Genomic DNA, 27983 nt, shown 5'->3' with positions numbered 1-27983 from the left:
TCCATTTATCTACGAAGGACTCCGAATTGAACTCGTTGGAAAAACTATCCTTCAGATGAAACGGGACTTTGCATCTCGAGACAAGATCGCCTTATCCCTCATGGCAGCGCCCAGAAATCCCATCGTTCTTGATTCCCGTTGCTCGGCATTTGTGAGAGAATCTGTGGAGGACTGCGACCCTGAGGCTCTTAGAATGCTGGACCCTCAAAGGATCACTTCCACTGTTGAATTTAAATTGGAAAATTTCTTCAAGGACCTCGAGTCTTCGTGCCGAGGACGGAGCAACCAAAGGCAGGTTTACTATGAAAAAATCATGAAATTGCCGCTCATCCACGGAACTGTTATGCAGAGTAAGATGATTCACGAGTGCCTCAAACGATTTTCATCTTCATTTTCTTCGTTCAGAAATTCCAGAAAATGAGCAACCGACGGAATCGAGACGCAAATATGACTACCTTGACAGACCTGCGAGTTCATCATTCCAGTCCAACCTTTCTCGCTTTCCACCAGAACTCGAGGGCCCGATGCCCGAGGCTGCCAAGACAAACTTCAGGTTCAACTGCACCCCAGAGTCAAGCCAGCCTCTGAATCGAAGCCTGCCAGACCAATACGGCGGGTCCCATCCTTCACTCTACTCAACATCAATGTGTCAAACTGTTTCAGACGAACGATGCCTCAGTCGCGCATTATCAATATGTTTAGCGGAGTTGGGCCTTCCCATGTCTGATAACCAACATGCAGGACTCCCAAACTTTTTGGCAGACCGAGCCGAACAACAAAGATCCGCCGCAACAGGAACCACAACGGCCACCACGCCCAACTCTCCCTCCACATGGGACTTCAAATTCACTCAAACTGATGGAGTGCACACCGATTTTTCAAGACAGTCCTCTCTTTCTCAGCCTCTGCTTTTCAATCTTCCACAATACTACGGCCTGTCCTACATGAATGACTTTCCGCACAATCCTCATTCTTCATGCGGATTTCCAATGTTCTCTCTTCTATTTCGCCCACAGCAAACTGTTTCAAAATTCCGTCCTATGCCGCGTCGCGGCTCAATCTGTCTCGCGGAAGCTTTCATGGAGTCAAACTGGCACTCCAATCAGAATCCAGGGTGATCTCCACGGATCTCGTTCTTCCGTTGTCTATATTTCACTGCTGTTTATATTTTATTGCTCATTCTATGTTATGCGTATTACAGTATTCGTCTCAAGTCATTTAAACGATGATCAAAATAGCAAATTTTTGTTACATTGAGACCGCAGAAAGTATCCAATCGGATAGAATTTCGGATACAAGCCACCAGCTGAAAAATTAACTATTCGTCCATTAAAGCCAGTCTGGCGGCAAAGTTTGCAAGAGCGAAATTCTTGCCAATGCCGCCGCCACTCTTTTTTTTAGTATAGTTCATCTCCTAGGATTTCAACCGGTGTCTTGCTCAGCAGCTGGGCTTCACACCGCAGGCTCATTTGCCGATTTTTCACCACGAGGAGACCCCCCATCAACTTTTTTCCACCCATCTCCTGATTGTTCTACAGTTTAGACCACAACAATTAGACCATAACATAAAACAATTGAACCTACGCTTCGCTGTTCGTTTTGGAAGCCTTCTGTACGAATCCATGCCATCGAGATTCTCATTGTTTCCATGTTTGCTTGTAAACCGTAAATCCGTCGAAGTTGTTCCAACAAGAAATCCCCGTGAGTTTTGTTCCGCAAATGCTCCTGGCTTCCCTTCCGTTCTCGGGCCACTCACTATGGGTTGAATTCTCTCTCCGACTGGTTTTGTTATACCTGCCGTTCTTCCTGTCTTCTTTAAGCTTCCGTTCAGCTCTTGCGCCATCGCGGATTTATTGCTGCTTCCTTGATTGCGCTGCATGGGTCTTGACACTGAAGCGATGGGTTGACGTGATGTAGCTGATCTTTCATTTTTCAGTGTTCTGTTCGTCAAAGGCGAAACAGAACGGGCAAATGAAGGAGCTTGTTGTTGTTGAGCTTGTTGTTGAGCCAGTTGAATATTAAGCGGGGGGTTCTTCAACTGGACACGCGTGTGGGACGGCTTTGATTTCATCGTTCCTCTAATTGACGCATAATTGTTCGATGCGGATTTCTCCCGACCGCTTAAAACTGTCCTCAGTAAGGCTTTGCCTTCGATTACTTCCAGCATTTTTATGTCCCGCCTGTGGAGTCCTTCTCTTGGCTCGTTCCCGCTCAGCAACGACCTATAGAGGATGATTGTTGATTCATCCAGTGCACCGCTAGCACAGTATTGGCCAATGTGTTTTGACGGCGCCGAAGTTTATCAATATTTTGCTCTGTAGAGACTCACAGCGCGAATGTAAGTCCAATGATCTTTATGAATTTCACCATTACGAACTTTCTCTTGAATCAATCCCAAGAAAACGCCGCCAGCTGTCTTCCCTCGAGATCGATCTTTTGTTGGAATTCCTCCTGTTAAAAATAGAAACACAAAATGGACATTCGAGCGAGTTGAAGAGAAACAAACCTTTTGCCTGAATCTCCATCGTTGTTCTATAAAGCGAAAGACACATTTCTGACCCAAGACGACGGATGCAGCGAGACAGCTGTTCCCGTTCCACTTCCTACGAATTAGGATCAAACGAGAAACAGACAAATATTTACAGAAACACACAAATGACACAATGTTAGCAAAATTAGAAAACTCACGTGAAGACCAGTCACCAAAACGTCGAGCACTGTGAGCTCTAATGGCGACAGTTCTAGTTGGATAGTTGGAACTGTGAGAGACAAACTCCTATTTTGAACTTCTGCTACTTCGACTCCTCTCTCTTGAAGGAGCTCCTTGATAACCCGAGCCTGGCGAAAAAAAAACACGCTACATCTCATCAACAACGGAAATAACAACAATCACAAAAAGTCAAAGCTCATTAAACCGCGTGCTTACAGTAACTGAGTGGCCTGCTGTTACAGCTAATGTGTAACTGTCTAAATCCCATATGTCTCTTCGTGTGAGACCAGTGGGATCCTCCTTAGCGAATAATTTAACAACATCAGGGAAACCTCTTAGTGAGGCGACGTGGAGAGGACTGCGAAGATGACGATCGAGAGCGGAAAGAGAGTTTGGGACTACAAAGATCAAGAAAAGTAAATGATCGAATAGTGAGATGATTGATATCATCAACAGGCTTCATCGTGTGTCACTACGTCGTCTAACCTATTGCGACAACTTCTTGGATAAAATCAATACGTCCTCTTGCTGCTGCATAATGCAATGGATGGCGACCAGAGTCGTCAGCATCATCCGCTACGGAAAACAAAATGTGCTTCGACAAAACAGACACGTACCTTTTGCCCCCCATTGCCGCAATAACTGAAACATTTCAAAATTGCTTCTAATAGCTTGCGAAATGAATGGCCTTGCTCTGCAACGAGTTGCAATGATTTGGGACACACATGCATGACAAACTTACATGCGCTGGGGCTTCTCTGCATGGTGAACAATTGTGACTATAGAGCATGTTGATATCAGCGCCTTGGGAAAGGAGCACTCTTGCTACGTCAACAAAATCTTTACATACTGCTATTTGGAGGGCTGTCCAACTTTTAGTATCGCGTTCGTTGATACCAGGCTGAAGAAGGAACCGCCCATTGATTCAATTTCAGCGTTCATCTCGAACAAGCCTGACAAAAAGCTTACAGCGGAGGATCGCTCAGCGGATGAATTGCTTGTGGGACATTCTGATGAATCTGTTGAAGTCACAGGCTCGATGGATGATACGGGTTGAGACGTTTCATCGTCGGGAGTCCGGACCTTCTTTCCTAGAGAGAAGGATGCGAGTAGGACGAAGACGGAGTTGAGTGAGGGTTGTTGATTATTTACTTATTAGCCTGGTCATGACGTATTGCGTCATTCCAGGTAGACCGGCAGCTGCGGCATAATGGAGAGCAGTTCTTCCAGATTCATCTCTGTGAGGAGAAATCAATCAATCAATTCATAGATGAATCGGTTTGTGGAAATGATTAGGTTGTAAGCTACCTGTGCTCAATATCTGCTCCATTCGCCAAACAAATATCAACAACGGAGAGATTATCAAGGAAAACAGCTGGTTGACAGGAAGAGGGGTCACGACGGGTGAAACAATGAGAATCACATACCACGCAAAAGAACAACATTCAAATCAAGGTCTTGAAGGCAAAACTGCGTTGGATCAAACTGAATTGAGTTTCTTCTCATCCAAGCTGGTCGAAGCGTCTGTGATGCCGACGATTGCTGCGGCGGCGGTTGTGTCGCATGTGGTGTAGTAGAGCTCCAAGAGGGGTGGAACGGTCCCTCATCGAGCAACGTTTGCTGGACGTCATCTGACAAGAACGCGTAGACCGCTTGCTGATCAGGAGATAGCCGTGAAAGCAGATCGTTCGCTTCCGAAATATTGGGGGGAGTGAAGTGATGAGTGAATTGATTCTGATAACGCAGCACATTCTTGGAATGAAGCTGTTTGTGACTTTTGTCCCTTGGAGTGATTAGATTCTTTTGGCCTTCTCTACCCATTATTGTAAGGCTTGTCTGTCTGTTGTTGTCCTCTTGCTCTTCAATCAAATTACTACCACCGCTACGAGGTTTCTTCGCCTCAGGAGCTGGTTCCTCTTCATTCGTTCTTGCGGTATCATACATGCTGTTTCAGGGCGTACAATATACCAAATTGAATAAGCTGTGCAGTTGAATACAAAATATTTAGGTAGTGGGTTAAGGTAGAGGGTTCATCCTTAAGACGGCATGCTTACAAACCCGAATAGGCATGCAGTATAGTGCCTGGTCCCCGGCCATTCTTGTTTTTTATATATATGAACATAATTTTTTTGTGAGATTGAGAAAATAAAAAAAAATAGACTGCCAAAGAGCTGGATATGCAGAAACGAAAATCAAGGTATTGTTGGCAGTGATTGCTTTTCTCAAATATCAACTCTCAGTGCCGGTGTAAAAGCCACTGACGTTTCTACTTCTTTTGGCGGTGCAGCACCTGTCGCTCAAGAGCTGGGATTGGTCCGTGTTAAGGCCAATGTGTTCAGGTAGACACCGTTTCCTAAAACGAAATGGTTCATATTTTTGAACAGTCAAGCCGTTCGAATCCGATCTCTGGAACGTCATGACGTGCGGTATGCTCATTGTTAGACACCGTTGCACCAATATACCTTTCCCGCAATCCAGCATCGCTGAGAAACCATCCGGAGGAGGCAGAGGGAGAGGCAGGGGTGGAAGAGGGGTGCAAGGTTGGTGTGGTTCTTCGTCGGATGAGCCAGAAATTCCTTCTGTTCAATCACTAAGGTGGTAGTCGACACGCCAGCCCCGTTCTATCGATATCCGGAGAGCCACAAATGCCAAAACGAGCAGGTACTAGACGCAGGAATTTAGATCAGAGAGCGATCAGCATTTGAAATCAGAGAGAACTCTTTTTGCTCGTTAGTTTGTCGTGAAGTGCTCACTGCAGCACTAAGAAACTGGCACGGGTTAGTCGCAAACACTCAAGTGCTCAAAATGGAGTTCTATGGGTTGTCTCAAATGCATTTCTTACGTCCAAATGACTCTCAGATGGTGCTACGACGACCAGAAGATCCTGGTTGCGAGGGAGTGAGATTGTTCCGTGCATTCTTCCGCTTTTACTGTTTTTGACTCTTTATTCAGGAAGATGGATCTTCACACGACGGTGAAAATCGGTCGAGCTTCGTTCGATGTCAGTGTGGCTTGGCAAGAAACGTGTCAGATCAACTACGACACTTTGGAAAGCCAGAAGACTTCAGATCAACTTTTGAACATCGTTTGGCGAGAGGCCAACCTTCAATCGTGAGTTTCTCTTCTTTTCGATGATTTAAATGAATTTTTTTTCTAGTGCTGAGATGATTGGAGCATCATACTTTCCGCTGGTCGCTGAAAAGTACTTCGATTTTTCCAATGACCCTCACTCAGGTACGCCTCACCCCGCATCAAGATATCAATGTATCTCCTTTCAGCTCGGTCACTGGGTGGAAGGATTTTGCGCTACGGGTTGTTTCAAGTGTCCCAATTTGTAAAGAAAATTGGTGAAGACGGGAGAGAGACGCTTGAACCCGTTATCTGCATCAATGCTCAAGGATCCGTTGGAGTATTTGGGCCGTGGGTCAAAATGTCAAGCGAGTTATAATGTTGTATTGTTCAACCAGACAACCCCTAGCCGAATTGCTTCAGAAGGCCACTGGATTGACACCTGCGGCATTGATGAAAACGCGTGACAACGATGCAATACGAGCTCTGAATAGTCTGACTGGGATTAAGATCGATATAACAATTCCTCAATCCAGCCCTCAACAAAATAAAAAAACGAAGAAAGTAAGATTCAAACTTGAAACGACCTCCACTCCTTGTTTATCAGATCGCATTTATCGATCTTAAAACGACTGCAAGAACAAATAAATTCAAGGATCATGCTACTGGAAGACAGATCAGCGTGGAGGATCACTTTCGTACGATATTCACCTTTTGAAAGTTCAGTATATCGCCCTCTTTTCTTCTTTTTCAGGAAAGCTTGTCAATCTTCGACATGCTGATGACTGGCCGTTGGTTTGCACGAATGCCCAGAAAAGAACATGCTTTCCGCTGGAGCTATGTTCGGTCAAACTCCAAACGAATCCTGGTCCACGACTCGATGACGTTGCTCGAAGTTGCGTGAATGATCAAATGGCAATGCCGCCGAAAGACCGACGCGAATTAATCAACTACTTCGTTCAACGCACATACAAGAACAACCGGATTTTGGATGCATATGGGATTACTGCTGGTTCCGAGATGCGAACAGTCCAAGCAGTCGTGCTTCCTCCTCCGAAGATGCAATACGCAGGAGTGAGAGCTGGATGATGATGCGTCCATTATTCTGTTCTTTTTGTCCAAACAGGCGTTGGCGGATGTGGCAGCAGGATCTTGGGAGTCCTCGGATCAACCATTTGCTCGTGCAAAAAGGTTGGAACACTGGGTAATTGCGTGGCCGCCATCGGATAAATTTCGTACCGCAGAGCCAGTGGAGAAGGTCATTGAAGGTGAATATGGACACTCAATTTCAAACACATTGCTTCTTATGCCAGAAATGCAAGCTGCGGCAAAACGACGAGGAATGACGTTGGATCCACCGGTGAAGATCTTTCGGTATTCTCCAGATACGATCCAGACCATCTACGACCTGATGAAGGAAAATCTTCCGAATGCTCAGGTAGGAATTTTGCGACAATTGCAGCTCGATTGGGACAATGGACTCTTCATGCCCTATTGTTTGCAGTTCGTGATGTTTATCGTCCCAAAGCGATTCATCACTGAAGTCAGGACTAAAGTGAAGCAGACCTTCGAAAATTGGATTCCTAGTGGGCATTTGGGTATGAATCCCTTCTTTTATCTTTGTGTTGATGAAACTCTTTTGTAGTCGTCGAAAACACTCCAATTCTTAACGGCAAGGAGACTGGAATACGCCAACACTTCAGCAATGTGATGGCCAAGATTAATCTCAAACTCGTGCGTCTGTTGAAATGCTGATATTCTATTGAAATCTGATGTTCTGACTTTCCAAATTTTAGGAAGGGGGATTGTGTCACAGCACAACTCGCGACTCTTCTGTCCATGACTTGGGAATAACAGGAACGAGTGATGCACTTCAACGTCTTTTCCAAGAAGATCTTGTTATCTTCGGAGCGGATGTTTGTCATCCAGGAGCATCTCCCATGAAAGGTGCTTTGCCATCGCTTGTTGGAGTTGTCGCAAGCTGTGACGGAATGAAAAACATGGACTTGCTGCAATGCGAGCACAACCAGCAAGAGAAGAAATCATCGCCGATATGGGGGGCATCACCCGCGAATTGCTAAAACAGCGAGAAAAAGTGAGAGGAGTTCTCTGACCAAAATCTGATGCTTTTTTTGTGTTAGTGGCCCAGGAATCTTTTGTATATTCGCGATGGGTGTCTCGGAAGGACAATTTGACAAAGTGTTGTCACATGAAGTGCAAGCTATCAGTGCTGCATTTTATCAGCAATCGCAGTTCACGCCTGATATCACTGTCATTATTTCGAGTAAACGAATTCGTACTCGCTTCTTTGTTGAAGATCAACGCGATGCTCGAATGAATGTTCCTCCTGGTCTCGTTGTTTTCGATGACTTGATTTCGCCGATGGGAAATTATCCGAACTTCTACATGGTGTCTCATGCAGGTCAACCACACTCATCAACATGATTCTTTTTTATTGTTTTAATTTAGGAATCAAGGGGACGTCCAATCCGTGCCGATACTTCATACTGAAAGATCAAATTGGATTGAAGTTGAACGTTCAGCCGTACTTTTGGGCTTATGCACTCTATGATAGCTGTCATCTCTACCAGCGTTGTCAACGAAGTGTCAGCTATCCGACACCGGCGTATTACGGTAGGCAGCTCTCTTCACGTTTGTCTGTGATGTGTTGCCCCTCACTTGCTGTGTGTGTATTACAGGCCATCTTGTGGCTGATCGAGGTCGCCTTCTTGCTGATGCTATAACACGGCGCTACTTGGACTTGAGCTGCCTCAGTGAATCTCAAGCAACAACGAAACCACGCGAGCTTTCAGAGATCCAGGCAGCCCAGATGATGAAAGACATCAACACAATCTTCGCGACCGTCTGTTCTGCTCAAGGCGTTCGCCTCTTCTTTGCATAATCTTTTCTTAATCAGTTCTTCTTCAGAGCGAAATTGAATATCCAAAGATTTTTCAGCAAGAGCGAAATTGAATATCCAAAGATTTTTCAGCAAGAGCGAAATTGAATATTCACCATGTTTTTCAGAAGTTGAATATCTACCAGGTTTTTCGGTACATCACAACTTTTTCAAAACGCTCAGTATAACTTTCAGTACATCGCGAGCTCTTTACGTGAATGTAACGAAAAAGATAAATTCAAACTCTATAAAATCAATCGAAAACTGTCAATAAACGTTCAGCAAATGCTTGGTCCTTCGAACGCGTAATAATCTGAACGAAAAATTGTAATCTCACGAGTATACGCCAATGTATGAACAGTACCTTCAATAGGCATCCATGCTTCGGGCTCATCACTACCATGCATCGCGATAGGATTAAAAGTCCTCCGACGAGGATCCCAGCGAGTAAAAGATCATGAGAAGTTGACGTTGCTGGAACGACTTCTGTTCCCTCGCATGGCGCGAGATTGAGAAGATCAATGATTTCTGAAATTGCTGTTTCCATCGAACGATAATTCAAACTCAATTTTCCAAGTGCTTCAAATCCAGCGAGCAGATTCCATTGAGATTTGAACTGGCCGGAACGGAGACCGCGAGGAACGACATAATCAGCTAAGAAAGAGCAGGAGTCGGAATGGATTTGGGACATCGATGTCATTTACCGATTGAGATGGAAATAGGTTCTAAGGCGTAAGAATCGTTGTATCCAAAATCGTCACCATCTTCTTTGACGACGTAATTGAGGCTCACAGCAAAACTTCCTACGGAAGTACTGAAGCCTTCTAAAATGACAAACAAGAGATAGATAATAAGAGTACAAACAGAAAATCAGATAACAAATAGATAATAAGATAACAGATGGATAATAACGAAAGACGACGCTTATATGAAGCACACCTGAATCGGTTTGAACCTTCTTCAAAATACTGAAGCAAGATCCTGGAGCGTCGAACATCAATTCGTTTATGCGTGAAGCAGCGAGAATGGTCCACTGGGATGGATCGCAATTCGTTGGGACAATCTCAACATTTTGCAATTTCTGAGTGACGAAAAAGGCTAAACTATTGTGAGGATTCCGATAACTCACCTGATCTGGCATCGTGTTTGTAACTTGGAATTCCAATATAATGTGATTTGATTGAAAAATATGCTTGACACACTGGAACGACACGGTAAAATGAAAAGACTGCTTTCGTTCTCTCGTTGGAGAATTTGATTTAAGATGGGACTTTTATTGTCTGGACTAAATCTTACCACTACAGCGTATTCTGCTTCTTTCTCTGTGAGAGGCACTTGCTTACAAGAATGATCCAATTCGCCTGAAAAAAGAAAGATCGGTTATGAAACAGAGAAAAGAGAGATTTATGAGGAAACAGAAACAAGAATGGGATCCGACGGGATTCCAAGGAGGAAAGAATCGGAGACACTTCAATGACAAAAATCGTACCCAAGACTTCATCAGGGCAGAGTGAGGAGCAAACACGAGAAAGCTCAGAGACAATTCCATCCCCTGCCAGTTCGAATGACGCCCTAGCAGCTTGAGTCGTTGGAGAAGCGGCCTGAGAAGGAGGCATCAAGACGCAGCAGCAAAGCATGTAACTTACAGCTTGAGTGGGAGACGCAGCGGCTGTTGCAGCAGCAACCATTGCACTGATATTCTTATATTCCTCTAAAATGAAGAGTTACAAGTGACCAATTCTATCGCCAGTAGAATTTCTCACCCTCAGATGGAAGATTTGAGAGATCAAGAGGTCCGATAGATCCAGATGATTCTAACCATTGTTTTGTGTAGTCGAGTGTTGCGTCAATGGAAACAGGAAGATCAGGAGTGAGAAGTTCTTCAAGAGAAACAGTCGAAGAAGCACAAGTTGATTCACCGTCAGAATCCTGCGAACGGAAAGATGCAGATACAATGAGAATAAGACTCGTAACGAGATGTCATTGAATATCTGTGAAACGCTTACATGTAAATTTAATGCCTTGCAATAAAGCCGAGAGCGATCACGAAGTTCATCATCATTATCAACAAGGCAACTTTCAAGCAACACCGCTATGTTCTTCGAAAGCTCAGGACATCGCAAACCGACGCGACTTAACGCGTCAACAGCACCTGCTCGAACAGCAGCATTTTCCTGATGACAAAACAATCAAGTTTGAGAAGAATAAAGAAAACTTGAAGAAGGCAAAAACAAGAAAACGTAGTGACTATCGCACAATCCTGTCCTCTACAGTAACGATGAAGTTGGTAGCACCGAACCACAGTGATACACTCCATGTCACCATTTAATGGACCACGCCAAAGTTAAGTTAAACTTAAACCAAAGTTAAACAAAACTTACCAAAATCAATCGGTTATAAATAAATCGAATAAATTTAGATGGTTGGGACGTTGTGGGCGTCAACTCTCCAAGAAGTCCCAAAATGCGGATACAGAGCGTTGGATATTCACAATCTTCGATAAATTCACATAAATGAAACAATCCAGCTTCTTGCGCCTTAAAAATGAAACAAACAAAGCGTTTACAAACGCGTGACACATCAAACAGGAACTCAACAAAATCTCAAAATCTGTTGTCTAAATAAATATACCTGAGGATTTTCTTCGAGCAAAGCGGCAAGGGCTTCGACCAGATCTCTCTTAACCTCGTAGGTTCCTTCCTCTCGCAACTGAGTCGCAAGAAAACTCATCATAGTTCGATGCTTGGAAGGATACGTTGATGCCAATTGCCGAACCGCTTCAATGACCTCAATTTTGAAGCTATCAGCGATTTCTATTACAAACAAAAACGACAAGCTGCCAAGATATCTGCAACACCTTACCAGACATTAAGAGGGAGATCTGCTTGATCAAACGCTCTATTCCGGATTCATGGCCTGTCTTGAACAATGTCGTTAAGGCCAACGTCGCTATGCTACGATTTCCATCAGAAAGCAGTGCTTCAATCTCCGAGTTGCACCGTGCAACAGCTAGCGGTCTGGCTCGTGACAATTTATTCAATGTTCTCACTGCGGCAAAGCGAACTGCCGAACGCTGATTAGAAAGCATGATCTGCAGTGCTAACAGAGAAAAAGAGGAGAATGATTAAGAATTGCATTGAGAAATGCGTCTCATTGTTCTAAGCTCCCTTCCATTATTTGATGTCCTACCAGTGAGTGTGGGAGTTAAATCTGTTCCGCAAATTTCCATTCCTCCACGAGGATCATCACACGCCAAATCACACAACGCTCGAGCAGCTTCCAAGACCGTCATTTCAGATCGATGATGCAAACGCGATCCCAAATAGTCGATGAGGCTTCTTTCGAGTGCTGGATCTTTCTCTGCCCGTAAAATGCGCGTTGCATAACGAATGAGAAGACATTCCGCAAGAGGGCTCTTCAGTGGAGTGGCGGTGAGAGTCCCAACAACCTAGGGAACAACGAATATGATGCTTATAGCGCTAAGACATAACAGCTTGGAAGAGCTACTGACTTTATGGAGCGCTAGTCGATCCGATTTTTTCAATTCATAAAGCAAAGCCAGTGCGTGAAACTGAACGGTTGTATTTTTGGAGCGAACGCTCTCAGTAACTTCATTCACCCAGCTGAAACAAAAAGTGGGACACAGCCATACAGAGACGATTTTTACCGTTTGACAAGATCTGGACACGTCTTCAACAAACTCATTCCGCAAACCAAAGCCGACGACGCAACGAAGGGAGATTTATCAACGATAGCCGTCTTAAGATAACGCTCGATTTGTGTTGCCATCGATGCGTCAACGATTTTGCTCAATGTACGGATGGCGTTTGCTCGATGAGTATCACTTCCAGAGTTCATGTCCTGAAAACGGAGCGACAATGGACTACTGAATGCATGCACTGTAGAAACTGGAGGTGTGGGTGGATGGACTGCATAATAAGTGCAAGAAGTTCGCTCGGGCTCACTTTCGTCAAGGAGGAGGTCACAATGAAGGCCTCTCCCTCGCTTATATTGAGAGCCTTGATAGCAAGATAGACCATCCGACGGAGACGATCGTTCGTCGATTGGAACAGTTTTGTCACACCGAAAAACAAATCGCTCTCTTCCTGGGGCGTCAAAGTTTGACCCTGACGATAAATGTAATAAAAAGAGAGATGAATGTAAGGGTCAAAGTTTATGTCAGTAGAGGATGACGGAACACCGTATGGACTGGATTGAAGTCAATCTACCTTAGTGATGATCAAATTAAGAACTCTGGTCAAGCAATCAAAACACTTCGTTGGATTAAGAGGAGTTTCATTCAAAATACGAGTTTCCAATAGAATGGACGCTTTTTCCCCATCATAGGGATTGACCCACCCTGGAACAGGAAGAACAGTAGAGGATATTTGTATAGAGGCCAGAGTTACAAATCATTGCTTATTAACCAATGACGGTGTGTTCAAAGCAGACGGAGGAATCACTTACCACCAGTCTTCCCATCCTCTTTATTGACATCGGATAACACCGTTGTGATTGCTTCACGTATAGACTGTGCGTTCAACATTTTGAAGTGTTATAAAAGAGATGCCTTAACAACGCGATCCACAAGTTAATAGATAGAATCTTGAACTGGGGGTAGCGGGGAGGGACTGGGACAAGCAGGACTACGAAATGCGAATAAAAACGGATAGTCTTCTCTCAATCGTATAAGATATCAACAACAATCAATACCTGACGTATTCCTTCGGGGCTCAAAAAATCCTTCCCACGTATTCGTTATCCTGTAGTAGGACTGGACCAGGTGAGCTCGAAATTAACACTATATATCAACGAACAACTTAAGAACTCCTTAATGTCCAATTTTACAAGATTGATGCACCGCTCATCGTTTTGAAACAACAATACTGTAAGTTGATGAGATTTACATCCTTTAGTTGATGCTCTTACGGAAGCCTCTATTTGTTTGTATGTATTTCCCATTTGTTTCACGCAGGCATTAAACGTAGAGATAATCCAATGAACAAACTCTAGAACAACTGAATCACAGTCCACCTTTTCTATTAGAACCACAATACATGTAATAATTTTATGATGATTTTTCATTTCTCTTCCCCTTCGGAGTCGATCAATTCAGTTCCCCTATTTTCGATTTAGGTGTCTCTCGAGATGGGAGACGCGGATGAGGATCCCACGCGTCAGCGGGAAGCAGAAGGTTCCACTCCGCTTCAACGTCAAAAGCGGCGCGCTTCCGAAGTCCTTCCCTACCGTGATTGTAGCAGGGGGAGTGTTCATCCCCCCTCAAAGCGTCCCCGTATCAATTCTGTCGATGAAGCTGTTGATCACTTCCGGCGTGAACTCGGACGGTTCCGTAATCGGCGTATCCGACTGACAATGCAAGTGATTGATGAGTCGACGCCAACCAATAGTCTTTCAAGGGAGTATATCGTAGCACTGGATGGCTCCCCTACAGTGTGGCGACCCGCTAGTCCTCGACGCAAAAAACCGCGGGTAGAGATGTATAGTCACGCCGTCATAAGGAAGTCTCCAAGTTTGGCTGAAAGCAACCATGAGCCATTGCCTCTTCCAAACTCAGACTTAGTAAAAAAAGAAGCTGGTACGTCATAGTTTCGAATATGATGCGGTCACTGTCGTCCATTTCTTCTGTTGCTAGAATCCCATTGTTTTGAAAATAGTATGAAGGAAGACAACAGTGGATTTTCTTCAAGCGAGGAATCACAACAAATCATCATCCGAAACCGAAGAAGGTCGCCTCACTGTCTGGATGACGACAACTGCGCTTTTAGCCCACTTGCTACATCTGCGGTGGCATTGGAACCAGATGAAGTCATGAAAACAGGAGAAGAAGAAGAGCCAAGAGCAAGTGGAGATAGAGTGATGAGCACAGAAGAAACAGTAACAGATGATGCACTGACAATGAGAGAAAATGAAGCGTTGATCACAGAAGGAGATGAAGCACTAACAACGGGAGCAGCACCGACAATAAGAGAAGATGGAGTATCAAAAGCAGGAGAAGATGAGGCACCAACAATGGGGGAAGATGAGGCACCGATAATAAGTAAAGATGAAGTATTAAGAGCAGGAGAACAGGAGGCACTTCCAACGGGAGAAGACGACGCACCAACAACGGGAGAAAATGAAGCGGTGATAAACGAAGAAGATAAAGCGCTGAGAACAGAAGAAGTAGCGACGGTTCCGAACGGCGATCATAGTGCATTGATAAAAGAGAAAGAGGAAGATGACGATTATTCAACCGATAGGAATGAACGCGCTTCAAGATCCAACAGTAAAAAAGTGAAAAAGAAAGTTGAGAAGCGATCAAAAATCGGGAAAAAGAAAGTGAGAAGACGCTCGGCCAGAATTGCCAGAATGAAGGAAGAATTCGTTGAAGAGTCTTCAGATTCGGCGAGTGATTCTGAAGGAAAGCTCGAAGGAAGACCGAAGGCTAAACAAGAGATCTATGTGTCACCGCATGTGCACATAGAGATTCCTGAGAAACTTGACCTTGAAGCAAACTGTTATATCTGGAAGAAAGCAAGAATCTGTCGGGGGAGGTACACCGTGTTCAGCAGTGAGAAAAAAAATGAAGAACAGCAAAATTTTGAAGGAAGCGTGTCAGATAAGCCAGAGAAGGAAATTGTTTGCAGGCCAGGATCTTCTATTTCAAGCCGTGCAACGACTGATACCGAAAGTTATGGGATGTCACTGAAACAATCCGATGATGAAAACGGATTGAAAAATGGTTTAGAAAATAGTTTAAAAAATGGAGTTGTAGGAATGGCGGAAAATTCGGAGAATGATGAAAAAGAAATAGCTTTTGAAATGTCATCGAGTTTTCCTCTGACGCTTGACGCTTCATCCGTCGCTCGATTGGAGAAGATTGAGAAATCATGGAAATCAAAATGGTGGAAGTTTGTAGAAGACTCAATCGACGTCAGTGGTTTTGATGAAGAACTGCATTTGCCAAGCGCTTTAGCACGAGATGTTCGGGCTTTGCACGACTTCATTCAGAGAGGGATCGAACCTCAACACGGGCGATACAACGAAGCCTACGAATCAATGCGAGCCCGTGCATTGACAATGCGCTGCGCATTCTTCTTTCCATCAGATGCCGAATTGGGGGACATTGAAATCCTTCAACATCTTCGACGAGTTAGCAAAATTGATGGCACACAATCAAGAGCCCCCTAAACTACCGGCAACAGCAACACTCCAAATGGAGCAAGACTCAAATGAACAAGATACTCCTCGCATTCATCGCCCGATGCAAGACACGGACGACAAAGATCATACTGCTAGCGATAGTGTATCCCTTGATCAAACCAAGGATCCTTCTTCTCTCACGCCAAGTCTTTCAATCAATCCCACTCCGTTTACTGATCAACTGTTGGAATCGGATGCTACATCTGTTCCCTCACCGTCCGAGTTGCTGAAACGGCGACGTAGTCCAGTTCCATCTCCCTTCTGTCGAATGACGCGATCGAGGCCAGTCGTATTCGAAGATTGTTTCCTTGATTTCAATGCAAATGCTAAATTAATGCAAATGATTGGAAATGCAACAGGTTCAAAATCTTCGTTCATCATTTCTGAAGTGATTCATGGTCTCATCAAGCCTGAAGATCCTGCAAGCGATGAGTTCAGTAAGTCCACTCAAGACACAAGGAGTAGAAATGAGGATGAGAAGGACACTCTTCATTCGTTATAAATATGATCTGGAATTGTTTTGTCTTGATTTTCAGATCTGTGGGGATTTCCTCTAAAGGAGGGTGATTGTATTCGAGTACTGTTTCCTGCTTCAAATATATGCCGAGAGCAATATCTTGAAGAGGAGGAATTCCAGTATTACCGTTTGGATACTCTTCTTCATACAATTAAGAAAGTGACAAAATCGTGAGTCTATCAAGGCATCTACGCATTGATCTGTCTCTCGTTGATATTCCATCTTTTGAAGTGAATACATCTATGAATATGTTATTACATGGTTTCATCTCTCCCTCTTGTTTTCAGCACTGCTCTCGATTTCACACATCTAGCGCATTACGCACCAAATATCTTTTGGAATCTTGTTCTTCGCTTTGAATCAGATCCACTGGAAATTTTAATTCGTCTCCAAGCGAATACAGAAGGTGGCATTCAAGCACCTGTACGATCGCGTCGTCTTAGAAGACAAACTGTTTTTCGGCCGTCTAACGATTCAAGTCAATTCAAGAAACATGACGAATCGAAAGGAAGGAAATCCGTTGATGCGCGTCGTGGATCTGATTTTTCATCTTCGGAAACTTCTTCTTCTGCTTCAGTTGATGCATCGTAAGTCGTTGCCATCCATGCAGTTTTATGACTCTTTGCATGTTAACATGTTAGGGATCCCAAGGAAGAAGATGCTATTAGCAAACAATTGGAAGAAGCGATTAGTAAACGATTGTATGTTTTCGAGTGCGTCCGAGAACAAGCAGCTGCTCGAGTTTTCCAGTTCGACTCGAAACCTCGCCGAGATCCGTTGGCGTATTCCTTACTGACCTTCGAGGATGATTTCGAACGAAGTCTTTCGCATGACAGTGATTCCACTGAAGCGCACAATGGATTCAGTCCGGACGAAACGTCATCAGTCTCGAATGGCGTCCATGTCCCCATTGGAGCGCGACGCGTTCGCCGTGAACGTCGGATTACTGGCGGAACGAACAATCCGGGTCGTATCACTGAGACTTATTTGGACGATGATGGATTCCCAAAAGTATCATTGGCATCAGTATCACTGGTGCATCGACAAATTATCTATGGTCATTGTTGTTATTATGGCTATACTGCCCCGGTTGAAGTCAAGATGAACGAGAAGGGACGGGCTGTCTATGCTGCGCGCAACTTCTGCAAATACGACTTCATTTGTGGTAAGATTTGTCTTGATATTGGAATAATTCTGATTTTCTCGGTTCATCAGAGTATACCGGTGAATATTACGATAAAATTGGCATTGCTCGTGGTCGTGAAAAAATGTACGAAGAACAACAAAAAGGATCCTACATGTTCTACTTTCCCAATCCGTATACCGGAAGTATTTGTTGCAAGGATGCTACCGATGAAAAAATCCATTATGGTTGGGCACGCTTGATTAATCATTCCTGCAAACGACCAAACTGTATCGCTATGGCTGTGAGAGACCCAGATGTCCAACTTCATTCTTCTAAAACTGAGCCGCGTCTAGTATTTATCGCTAAACGTCTTATCAACAGGTGAGAGACTCTAGATTGGTTGATAGTGATGATATGAGCGCATGTATCGGGATATGCGTAATGCTCCCCAACAGTGACCATTGTTCTATCCTTTCAAATCACTATTGACACAATGTCTATTTTGTTTGTTCAGTGGGGAAGAGCTGTTGATCGACTACGGCGAAAAAAATGTCGCGGTTCTTGCGGCGAATCCCTGGCTCCGCGAGTGAACGAGTTCCAATTGATGATCGACTCGATATGACGAATCATCCCCAGGCAGCGCCATCTTGAGCTCCTTGAGCCTCATTCATCAAGGTCTCTTATCAGGCACATTTCGCCTCTCGACATATCGAACACCTCATCTGTTACAAGAATCGACCCACCCGTTGTGTGTGTCGGAGTTGTTACAAGAAGTTCATTTTAGATCCTAGCTAGAAGTCTTTTACTTGAATGTCCCGCTGGTGAACCTGTCCTAACCAAAAAATACAGCCAATTATGGACAAATCAAAAAATGAACAAAGTAAACAAGTAGGTGTTCCACAATCTCGCATGTGGCGTTGATCCTTGGGACATCTAGAATCATCAAATTATTTTTTGGGACAGCTAGAATCATCAAAGTATTTTGAATCAACCAATCTTGGGATATCTAGAATTCAGCATCCAGGACGAATTCTGGAGCACCAAGGTCGAAATGTTCGCGCGGCGTGCCTGGTGGAGTAGGATTATCATTTAAAAGAGATCTACGACTTAGTGAGCGATCGAGCTCATCAGAATCTGGAGGAGTGGGAAGGGGGGGTTGACTGCGTGCTGTCATTGGGGGTTGACTGCGGGATGTCATTGGAGAGTCAGTTGGAAGGGGAAACGACTTTAACACGCTGCGGCTCTCTATAAAAGAATGAAAACATCATCATGAGATACGATGAATTGGATGGATGGTTAGATGGATGGATAGTTAGATGGATAATATGAAGAAAGAATTAGAGACACTTTACGTGAATGTTGCAATATAGAGTTGTGTTTGGGACTCGGAGAGCTTGCAGAATGGAGAAGCAAAAGTTCTTTGCCTAATTTTCTCTCCCTACAACGATCGATTTCGTCGCTGACAATTTTGATAAGAGGATCCAAATTAAAATACTTGGCTTCATCTAAAATATCTTGTAATTTATTGAGATTGATGGGAAAGTTGAGTTTCCCTTTTCTCAGAAAATCCAAAATATATTCAAATACTTTGGGATTGCGGTCAATAAATATGGGAGTTGTTTGACGCCATCTTGAATCCAATAGATAAGTAAAATAATGATTCCCAAATTTGGTGATTGTTGTTCTCGTTGTCGTAAAGACAGTTCCGCCCACGTTGAGACGGATTAAGTCGTCTTCTTGCAGACCATCCATCAATCTTGCTGTTACAACAGGTGGCTCATTAGTTTTTTGTGACTGGAAAAAAAAGAAATCCCACGAAGAACTTTGCAAAGTGGGAAATTGAGTGAAGTTTTCAGAAGAAACAAAAAACAAGAACAAGAAAGGGATTAGCCATCAGGCTGGTCGTCTGGGGGATCGCCTTCTTGATCTCGTCGCCGGTTGTGGACAGCCTCTAAGAATTGAAAGAACATCATTGCATGCGAAAATGCAAAAGATCGAATTCCTGACGATGATCGTCGATGTTCATTATCACGAATGATTTTTCGAATCTTTTCAGAGTTTCGGTCGCCCGCGGAAACCAACGCGCCTGGACGCCAAATCTATCGAAAGATTAAGAAAACATGTAGAGATGACAAGATGACAATGTTGACAAGATGAGAATGCATGTTGATGACAAGATGAGAAATACATGTTGATGACAAGATGAGAAATACATGTTGATGACAAGATGAGAAATACATGTTGATGACAAGATGAGAAATACATGTTGATGACAAGATGAGAAATACATGTTGATGACAAGATGAGAAATACATGTTGATGACAAGATGAGAAATACATGTTGATGACAAGATGAGAAATACATGTTGATGACAAGGGCGATTACAAGTGCAGATGATCGTGAGACACTCTTCACAATCGTGATATTATTGGGACACACTGATGCGATAATACTTACCTTTACGTCAGAATCTATTCCGCTTGTCGCTATCATCAAATCCTTGGGATGATCAATGACACAATTGACAACTTCGCTATCTGCGTCATGTCCTGAAGAATCAACAGAACGGGATGGATACATAGAATAGATACATATGTACATAAAATAGATACATGAGAATGGATACATGTACATAAAATAGATACAATGGATACATGTACATAAAATAGATACATGAGAATGGATACATGTACATAAAATAGATACATGAGAATGGATACATGTACATAAAATGGATACATCAGAAGAGAATCGATACAAAACGCAGTAACATACCAACGAATGCTAAATTTGAAGTCTCCTGGTTCCAAATGAAGAACCTTCCATCATCCGAACCTGAAGCAACCCAATCGGAAGAAGGACCCTGAGGCCAAAAAAAGGAATTGAATTAGGCGGTTGTAAGATTGACGCTTACAAGGTATTGAACCTCTTTGACGGTGCGGCGATTGCAATGCCCTGAGATGATAGAGTTCAATCGACAGTAGACAAATAAACATACCTATATACATCTGAAATAAAAAAGAATCAATGAGGAAAATCAAAGAAAAATGAAAATAATACAGAATACTATCGATCAAACCCACTTGACTAAAAATCGATCCCGAATCTTCAGAGGAGCGACGTGTGCGCGGACGACCAGGAACCCGCTAAAATCGAGGAATAGACGCAAACACAAACAAGAGACAAAAATTTACTTCTTCATCATCAGAATCCGAAGAGCTTGATCTTAATCGAGAATCCACGCTTGTTTGATCGCTCGACGCCTCATCGTCTACTTGAGAGATCCTTCGTAATCGTCGTCGTCGAAGGATACGAATCATTGGACTCTGCGGCATAGCGGGAGTCGGAGTCATCGGATCAAGTTGAGGGAGGTCTTCAATACGCTGTTCGCGTTGTGAGTCTGGCCCTACTTCACGTGAAATATTACGTCTCGTTGCTGTCCCAAACCGTCTTCTTCGCCTTCTATTTCCAGCAAAGTTTGTAGAAAAAATTAATGGATCTGAATCCGATTCGGAAACGACTTGTTGATTATATTCTTCAGTATCGTTGGAATCACTTGATGACGATGATGAAGATAACGCATGACCATCGCGTGACGGAGCAATATCATCACGAGATAGAGCTCTACGGGCTCTTTCGGCATACGTATGCCTCTCATGACGTGGACCATCATCATGATTCACTGCCATTGTACTGCTTGCATGTCGAGATGAAGCAGTCTTCGCGTTTTCTACATTTGCAGAATTTCCTCGATTTGCACTTTCAGCCTCATTGGATTGTTCTTCTTCAGTTACTTTTTGGCTGCTCTCGCTCGGGGTCTCTGAAGTCCCTTCTAACAGGCGGCGGCTTTCTTCTAGGAGTTCCCTTCCACCTCTTAACAACCGCTGCTCCGTTCTAAGTGCGTTCAATTGCTCCTCTAGCTTGTGCTGTGTTTCTCTTAACTGAGCGGAGCTTGACTCTGCTGCCGTCTCGTCCCTAGGGTTCGAATTCGCTCTCGCGTTGCTCGTTCCGGCTATCGGTCGTCTTGGTAGGGTAGAAATGACGAGAACGCTACTCGGCGACGATGTTGTACTTGGATGGGAGGAAAAAATGCGAATTCGACCGACGCGTGACGCTCTGAGGCGACGAACGGCTGACGTGACGGACGCGGCCTGCTGATTCTGAGGGACACTGCCGTCATGGTTCTGTAGGATGCTCCCATCATGTGGGGTAGTCTCATCATGTCCGAGACTCTCACTCTCCTCATCTTCCATTCGACGACGCTTAGGGGGACGCATCGGGGAGGATCCTACAAAGAACAACCAAGAGATTGATGAGATGAGAGAAGGATAAGCAATCGAGAGCGACATCGCATGCGTCTCACCCTGCGCTCCTTGATTTAGAAGTGGGAGTTGAGGAGGAAGGTTTGAACTTGTTGTAGCGACGGAGGAATCGCTGGAGGACGAATACCCCGCAGGCTGGAGAAACCTGTTCAACTTCAGCCTCAAGTTTCGCGATAATTGAGCGGTTGTCGACTGACAGACACGTCGATTCGGACATAGAGTTGGGAGACGCTTACTTTCTCGACGTCAAATTGATAAATGCGTTCCCCGGACCAAGAACCTACGACCCTTCGTCCATCGCGTGAGATGTCCACTCCGGTAATCGTGCGACACTTCGGCCGGTCTGAACAGAGAGGTTTGACCAAATTTTATGGTGATACAAATCCGTACGTTTAGGTTTGAATTGAGCGACGGGTTCACTTTGCGTTGACAATCGTGTTCCAGATGCCGGTCTTGAAAGCAGACGACGATCTAGAAGCCAGATCGCCGGTAAATCGCCGCCAATAACGATCAGTTCCGGGCGCTCCGTAGAGAGCGCAATTGACGAGATCGCATTGGCCGGATTCTCAGACGACGTGAAGCGCCGTCCTCCTGAAAGAACGGAACGAAAATGAATGTGTGAAGGAACAGAAGGATCAAGGAAACCGGACTACTCACCTTGCTTGAAGACTGCGACAGTGTCGGAAGTGCTGTCCCTTTGAAAACCAAATGCCATAGAAGAAAACTGGCTCTCTGTTGTGCGTTGTCGACGGGGCGAGAACGGAACATCGTCGAACAGGGGACTAAGACGACGGAACGCTCGACGCGAGGGACTACGCGGGAGGTCAGTGCTAACACGCGGTCTTGCAGCAGCTTTCACCTTTGCGCGTAGATCGATAAGCTTGACGGAACCGTCGTCGGAACAGGAGTAGACAGAGAGGGAGCTTGAGGAAGAAGATGGAGGGATGACGAATTTTTTGACCCGGTCCTGATAGAACCGCGAGTGAACACACTTGGTTGCAAAATCAACAGAAAGACATCTAGGAAGATACTTGCCGTATGGCCTTCATATGTTAGCAAGAGTTGGCGGGTATTGAGATCGAATAGTCGAACCTGATGGTCCCCACTGCACGTTACGACCCACTGGAAGAAAACGTGAAATGGACATAATTATTGCACCAGGACGTCTTCGTTGAAAAGACAAAAGATAGAAACGTACCTCTGGCTTTGCAGGAACAACCTTCGCACAGAAGACGTTCTCTAAATAAGTAGACGTAATTGAATGAACAGAACGCAATAAATCTCACCAGTGTGGCCCGTCGGAATAACAGTTTGCTTTGAGAAGTCCCCGTAATCTGTAATAACAAGTCTGCCATCATCACCAGATGAAATTAAAAGAGTTCCTTCAGGATTCCATTGAATCGTATTCACACAACCACTATGACTCGTTAGTGTCTCAGTGTGACGCAAACTGACAAAACAGGAGAATACAATCATTACGAAAGGGAATTCCTACCTGTTGATGACTGAACTCGACTTCCAAAGCTTGTGGAAAAAGGGATCATTCCGAACAGGAGTATAAAAATGACGCCGACGACGTATTTCTCCATAGAAGTCCGAACAGTCATCTAAAACACCCTCCGGAAGTTCAAAATCTTCCGTTCTTGGTGGGGGAGCCCATCGCTGTACTAGGGGAGTAGGACCGCCGGGGGTGGGAAGACGCTCGGAGGAAAGAAACCCGCTGGGGGCCAAAAAATGAAGAGCCACTTGAGGCGTATCAGTATCGTCAGAAATCCGAAAAGCAAGGGAGGAGGACATCTAGCCTAAAGTGATTGTTGAAGAACTGAAGAGGGAGATATTTCATAAAATCATCAGGATGGCTCAAATAGATGTAGACTCATCAATCATCCCTATTGAACGTAATAGTCCTGTATCTGAGTGCCAGCTGAACCTTTTTGGTCTGTATGTTCCTTCATGTTGACATCACTTATTGGGTGGCTGAATCAGGAAGATCGTGATAAGCGTCGATGGTGCGAACTTCTGTGATAAAACCACCACAACATGGACAAATAAAAGCGAGAGATCCGTGATTAAGAAGTTGTTTTAGCGCGACGCATAAATAACAAAATGGTCCGATGCAATAACAATTTCCTATCCATGGCGAGGTGATAGGCGCTATCCCACACATACTACACCCAACAGTGGAGGGACTGTCGTTCCACTCTCGGAGCCTTTCCCCTTTGTCCTGCTGGTCCAAATCTTGCTGCTGATTCTTTTCCTCTTCTCCGGCAAGAACGTCTAGTAAGATTGTTTGTCTTCTCTTCCAGAGAATTTCCGAATCGTCGTCTTCATGAGAAGATTCTCGTAAATCGAGGGATGTGGGATCCCTCACGGCTGAGAAAGCTTTAACACATGAAATTGAACGAACAATAAAAGATAATATGAGGGATGATTGCTGGGGATTCTCTACAAATCCATTCAAATGATTCCACGCAATTTTAGAGCGCGATGAACTCCATCTGAAAAGGCGTCTTGATATTCCGATAATTGAGTCTAGATCAATGTTTGGGACAACTGCTAATAGAAACTCTGTCACTGTGTGCCAATACATGTGATGCCTCAAATACGTGAAATCGAGATTACGTTTCGCGGCCTCTGTAACGCAAGTGACTTTCAATCCCATCAGTCTTTCTTCAACAGAACGGTACTTTCCTTGAACAAGAAAAACCAACAGATTCAATAAGGCTCCGATATCATACGCTGTGGAGAGGCAGTCAAGAGGTCCATGGAGATGTGCTAGGAAAGATTTCCGATTCTCAACGGAGTGGGTTGGAGGAAGCAACTTGGTTCGCATTTCAAGCTGTTGTTGTCTTGCGTGGTAATCTCGGAAGGTGGTGTCGGCAAGCGTTCTTAGCCGGGTGACAAACCAAGGACCGATGATCACTAAAAAGAGATAGATCCATTTTTGGCGATGTGACAGATCTTGTTGAGACCGTTTTAGAAGCAGAGAAGAGAGTGAGGTTGGGACATCTGAAATGGATTCGTCGGGAGTTGATGAAGGAATTGAATTCGTTGCAAGCTTCAGGTTGAACATAAGATCTGATGGGGTTGGTTGATTTTGAAGAGTAGAGGCTGAGAAAACAAGAAAGCGAAGAAGAAGTCCCAATTCTGGCTTTGGTATAAAACTAGGAACCAGACACGACCAGCACGATGTCACTTGAGATTCCAGAAGATAGAGAAGTTCTTCATTCAAACGATCCGCATCAAGCCCGTCCACACGACACCGAAATTGCGGGAATGAAGAGGGTTGCATCTCTTCAGACTAGAAAAAGAAAGCAGATGAAAACAGATGAACCCAGGTCCTCCTTCATGGCGTGAGTCGATTTCGAATGCTTTTGAGCTCCTCAGGCTGGAATGTCCATTTCTTACAAGGCTGATATATAAAGTGAGTTCAATTGGTTGAGCGATACTCCTTACGTTTTTGCAGTGGGAGAATGCACACCGTGGAAAGAGTTATTTTCTGAAGGTGAAATGGGCGACGAAGTGTCTGGCCGCGGTGATCGTCATTGACTCCAACTCATTAGTGACTGATTCGGAATTCGCACTCACGAATCCTTCCAACGCGCATCTAGTCGCACCCGTTCTGCAGCATGTGAAGACAATTGTTCAAGCATGCAAGCTTGCCGCCCAATCAGCATCTGTGTATCTGAGTCAGATCTTAGCGAGACAGTTCTTTGTTCATGTTTGCGCCGTTCTGGTGGCCAGCATGAGCAGGATCTATTGCTTGTGCCAAAAGCTTCTACAAGTGGTCGATGAGATTTTGAAGTCAATCAGAGGCACAGAACACAATTTGTCATCGTTGGGAAAGTCATCATCGCAGAAAAGAAGCCGATCAGGCAAGCTAGAAGACTTAGAAGTCCGACCTCTTGCAGGTTTGTATGATCCAGATTACCCGGAAGAGGACTTTGGTGAAACTCTGGAAGTTGATCTAGTTTCTCAACCCCAAGTGACAGGGATTCAGGTGCATAGAGAGAGGATTTTGTTAGGCAGAAAAGCTCAGAAATGGTTGAAACGTGTTCATGGTTATGGATTGCAAAGTGTCAGATATCAAAATTTTGGATTCTTGGTATCGAGAAAACGAAAATATTGAGAAGAAAAATTTCATCGCAAAGTCTCTTGTTTACACGGGTTATGCTTAACCACTCCATGGTGCATTCAAATTATTTGGTGATCCACAGACTCTTGTGGAAACAGCTGGCTGTCTCACCCGTTGAGATGTCAGACTGGTCGTCCCAGAGCATCAGTACCTCAACACTGCGGCATGTTCTCTGGAACTCGATTGAGGACACAATAGTTGGGCAAGCAAAGCCCCTTATATGCATCGTGCGGAACAAAACCGAATTAGAGCCAAAAATTTACAACAAAAGCAACGAACTAAAAAAGGAAGCGAGTTGCAGCAGCTTCCTTCTTTGCTCCTCGCGCTTGAGGAGCGCGCTGTTTGACTCTTTCTGCCAAAGCTTCGATAGTTTCCTGCGATAAAGTATGACAAATTGAAAAGCAAAGATGAAGACGAAGATTTTCTTACTTCTTGAGCAAATTTCCGTTTTTTGCCAACAGTCTGAGGCTCCTCATACTCTGCTTCTCTCTTCCTCTTTTTCTCTGCAGCTTTCTGCTGCATCGCTTTCCTTTTCTCTTCTTGCTGTTTTCGCTTTCGTTCCTCTTCCGTAATAAAGTACTCTCCAGATTCCATAAGGAGATCCTCCTTCCTTGGCGTCTACGGAACAAGAGCGGACAAGAATGACAAGAGTACAAGCGGACAAGAATGACGAAATCAAAATGTACCGGATCAGGGGGAAAGAGTTGTTTGCCTTTCTTTTTCTCTATTTTGCGCTTCTTCCTTTGGGTGTTTCGCTTTTTGAAGTGTGGCAAGAATCTGTCCCAGTTCTCCTATCGAAAAAAGTGGACATGAAGGCTCATGGCAAACAATTTCTTACGTCTTTCAGGATTTCATCTTTTTCTAATTCTTTCTTAATCATCAACTCCTTGATGTGGTAAACTGGATGCACATTCTTCATACAATCTTCGACGATAGTTCTGACGGCTTTCAGCCCTTTCACTGATCCCATGCAACACACTGTCTGTCCTTGAATGAGAACATAGCAATTTGTTAAGAGCTCGATGGCCTTTAACGTTGAACCATTTGGACCAGCGAGGCGTTGGCGTCTACGGACAAACCGATCCTTCAAAAACAAACAAGAGGTGACGTGCCCTTCAACGAGAATCCATGAACAACAGGAATTAAGGCAAGATCGACTAAAAACCATCCAATCAGATATTGTACCTTATTGCGAACAAAACCACCAATCTTTATAATATCGCAATACGTATCGTCTGAAGATGAAAGACATAAAAGGGGCTCGAAGTGTAGAAATGGTACCTTGTAGGATTTTGACGGCTTGTGGCAATGGAACTGATCGCGAGAGCAATTTGATTAAATCTCGAGCCTTGATGATCGAAAAAGGATCCCACGTCTTCTTAGTGGTTCGAACTGTCATCGAACCCTCAACTAAATCTAATTCTGCTTTGATATGAAATTGGGATAACGCCCTGCAGATTGAATGAAGATGGGACGAAAAAACGCTAAGATACCTTTTGACATCTGGCCAAACATCTCTGAGGTATTTTTCACGATATTGTGGGAACAAAGTCGCAAAAGAACTTTCTTCTAGAAGACCAGAGGGGTTGTCGTCCTGGAGGAAACGGTAACAAGCGGCGAGATCAAAACAAGTCTTACTGGAGAGAATTTATCTATTTTCCATTTGTCAATGTCGGGGGTGTCCCATGGCTTATCTTTTCTATGTTTCTGCTTCTTCGACTTCGCTGGGGACAAATCCGAAGATTCTTTCTCTGGATCCTTGACGTTCTTTATTTCGTCCGTGTCCGACATTTAAGCAGCAGTCCAGGTACCCGCTGTTGTCCGTCTGCGGAATGGGGCGAAATTTAGAAGATATAGGAACTACATCCCAACAGAGAATACAAACAAATAAAGGAAATAAATATGAAGGAGAGAAGGATGAACTGATTTCTGACACGTCCTAAGGTTTTGTTTGTTGTCAAGTTGCTAAAATGACAGACAGTGACGTCGAATTCCTCTGCA

General features: G+C 44.2%; 4 protein-coding genes across 4 annotated transcripts; all 4 read right to left on the bottom strand.

The window, feature by feature from the left end:
* Positions 1-2302: 2302 nt before the first annotated feature.
* On the bottom strand, positions 2303-3361 carry LOC129612155 (uncharacterized). The gene is made up of 6 exons (XM_055525660.1): positions 3328-3361; positions 3197-3286; positions 2927-3108; positions 2689-2838; positions 2507-2603; positions 2303-2451 (listed from the first exon to the last, which is right to left on the bottom strand). Exons 1-6 carry the CDS (start codon positions 3359-3361, stop codon positions 2303-2305), a joined length of 702 nt encoding a protein of 233 aa, XP_055381635.1.
* A 5227-nt stretch (positions 3362-8588) lies between these two features.
* LOC129612154 (uncharacterized) lies at positions 8589-13224 on the bottom strand. The gene is made up of 16 exons (XM_055525659.1): positions 13146-13224; positions 12346-12805; positions 12190-12301; positions 11868-12126; positions 11541-11777; positions 11310-11491; positions 11060-11215; positions 10685-10852; positions 10442-10607; positions 10168-10389; positions 9881-10039; positions 9618-9830; positions 9383-9502; positions 9043-9332; positions 8877-8923; positions 8589-8817 (listed from the first exon to the last, which is right to left on the bottom strand). Exons 1-16 carry the CDS (start codon positions 13222-13224, stop codon positions 8589-8591), a joined length of 3099 nt encoding a protein of 1032 aa, XP_055381634.1.
* Positions 13225-18530: 5306 nt separating this feature from the next.
* LOC129612153 (SH3KBP1-binding protein 1-like) lies at positions 18531-20105 on the bottom strand. The gene is made up of 3 exons (XM_055525658.1): positions 19983-20105; positions 18877-19318; positions 18531-18769 (listed from the first exon to the last, which is right to left on the bottom strand). The coding sequence occupies exons 1-3, from the start codon at positions 20103-20105 to the stop codon at positions 18531-18533; spliced, it is 804 nt and encodes a 267-aa protein (XP_055381633.1).
* A 6155-nt stretch (positions 20106-26260) lies between these two features.
* On the bottom strand, positions 26261-27773 carry LOC129612151 (uncharacterized). Its single transcript, XM_055525657.1, has 8 exons — positions 27621-27773; positions 27476-27576; positions 27264-27433; positions 27168-27217; positions 26821-27066; positions 26669-26773; positions 26412-26600; positions 26261-26356 (listed from the first exon to the last, which is right to left on the bottom strand). The coding sequence occupies exons 1-8, from the start codon at positions 27771-27773 to the stop codon at positions 26261-26263; spliced, it is 1110 nt and encodes a 369-aa protein (XP_055381632.1).
* Between the last annotated feature and the right edge of the window lie 210 nt (positions 27774-27983).

Source organism: Condylostylus longicornis, unplaced genomic scaffold (assembly GCF_029603195.1).
Source record: "Condylostylus longicornis isolate FDR11 unplaced genomic scaffold, ASM2960319v2 ptg000060l, whole genome shotgun sequence".
In the NCBI taxonomy this organism is placed as follows: Eukaryota; Metazoa; Arthropoda; class Insecta; order Diptera; family Dolichopodidae; genus Condylostylus; species Condylostylus longicornis.
This window is presented reverse-complemented; position numbering and strand designations above follow the sequence as displayed.

Coding starts and splice junctions, on each gene's coding strand:
- LOC129612153 (XM_055525658.1), bottom strand. CDS start 20,105: ATGTATCCATCCCGTTCTGTTGATTCTTCAGGACATGACGCAGATAGC. Junction 19,319..19,982: donor GAATAGATTCTGACGTAAAG/GTAAGTATTATC, acceptor TTTTTTTTCCAG/TCACAAAAAACTAATGAGCC. Junction 18,770..18,876: donor CTCTATATTGCAACATTCAC/GTAAAGTGTCTC, acceptor ATTCTTTTATAG/AGAGCCGCAGCGTGTTAAAG.
- LOC129612154 (XM_055525659.1), bottom strand. CDS start 13,224: ATGTTGAACGCACAGTCTATACGTGAAGCAATCACAACGGTGTTATCC. Junction 11,216..11,309: donor TGCTCGAAGAAAATCCTCAG/GTATATTTATTT, acceptor TTCATTTTTAAG/GCGCAAGAAGCTGGATTGTT. Junction 10,390..10,441: donor CTCAAATCTTCCATCTGAGG/GTGAGAAATTCT, acceptor TCTTCATTTTAG/AGGAATATAAGAATATCAGT.
- LOC129612155 (XM_055525660.1), bottom strand. CDS start 3,361: ATGTTTCAGTTATTGCGGCAATGGGGGGCAAAAG. Junction 3,109..3,196: donor CCAAGAAGTTGTCGCAATAG/GTTAGACGACGT, acceptor TGATCTTTGTAG/TCCCAAACTCTCTTTCCGCT. Junction 2,839..2,926: donor CAGCAGGCCACTCAGTTACT/GTAAGCACGCGG, acceptor TTTTTTCGCCAG/GCTCGGGTTATCAAGGAGCT.
- LOC129612151 (XM_055525657.1), bottom strand. CDS start 27,773: ATGTCGGACACGGACGAAATAAAGAACGTCAAGGATCCAGAGAAAGAA. Junction 27,218..27,263: donor AGCCGTCAAAATCCTACAAG/GTACCATTTCTA, acceptor TTTCATCTTCAG/ACGATACGTATTGCGATATT. Junction 26,601..26,668: donor AACTCTTTCCCCCTGATCCG/GTACATTTTGAT, acceptor CTTGTTCCGTAG/ACGCCAAGGAAGGAGGATCT.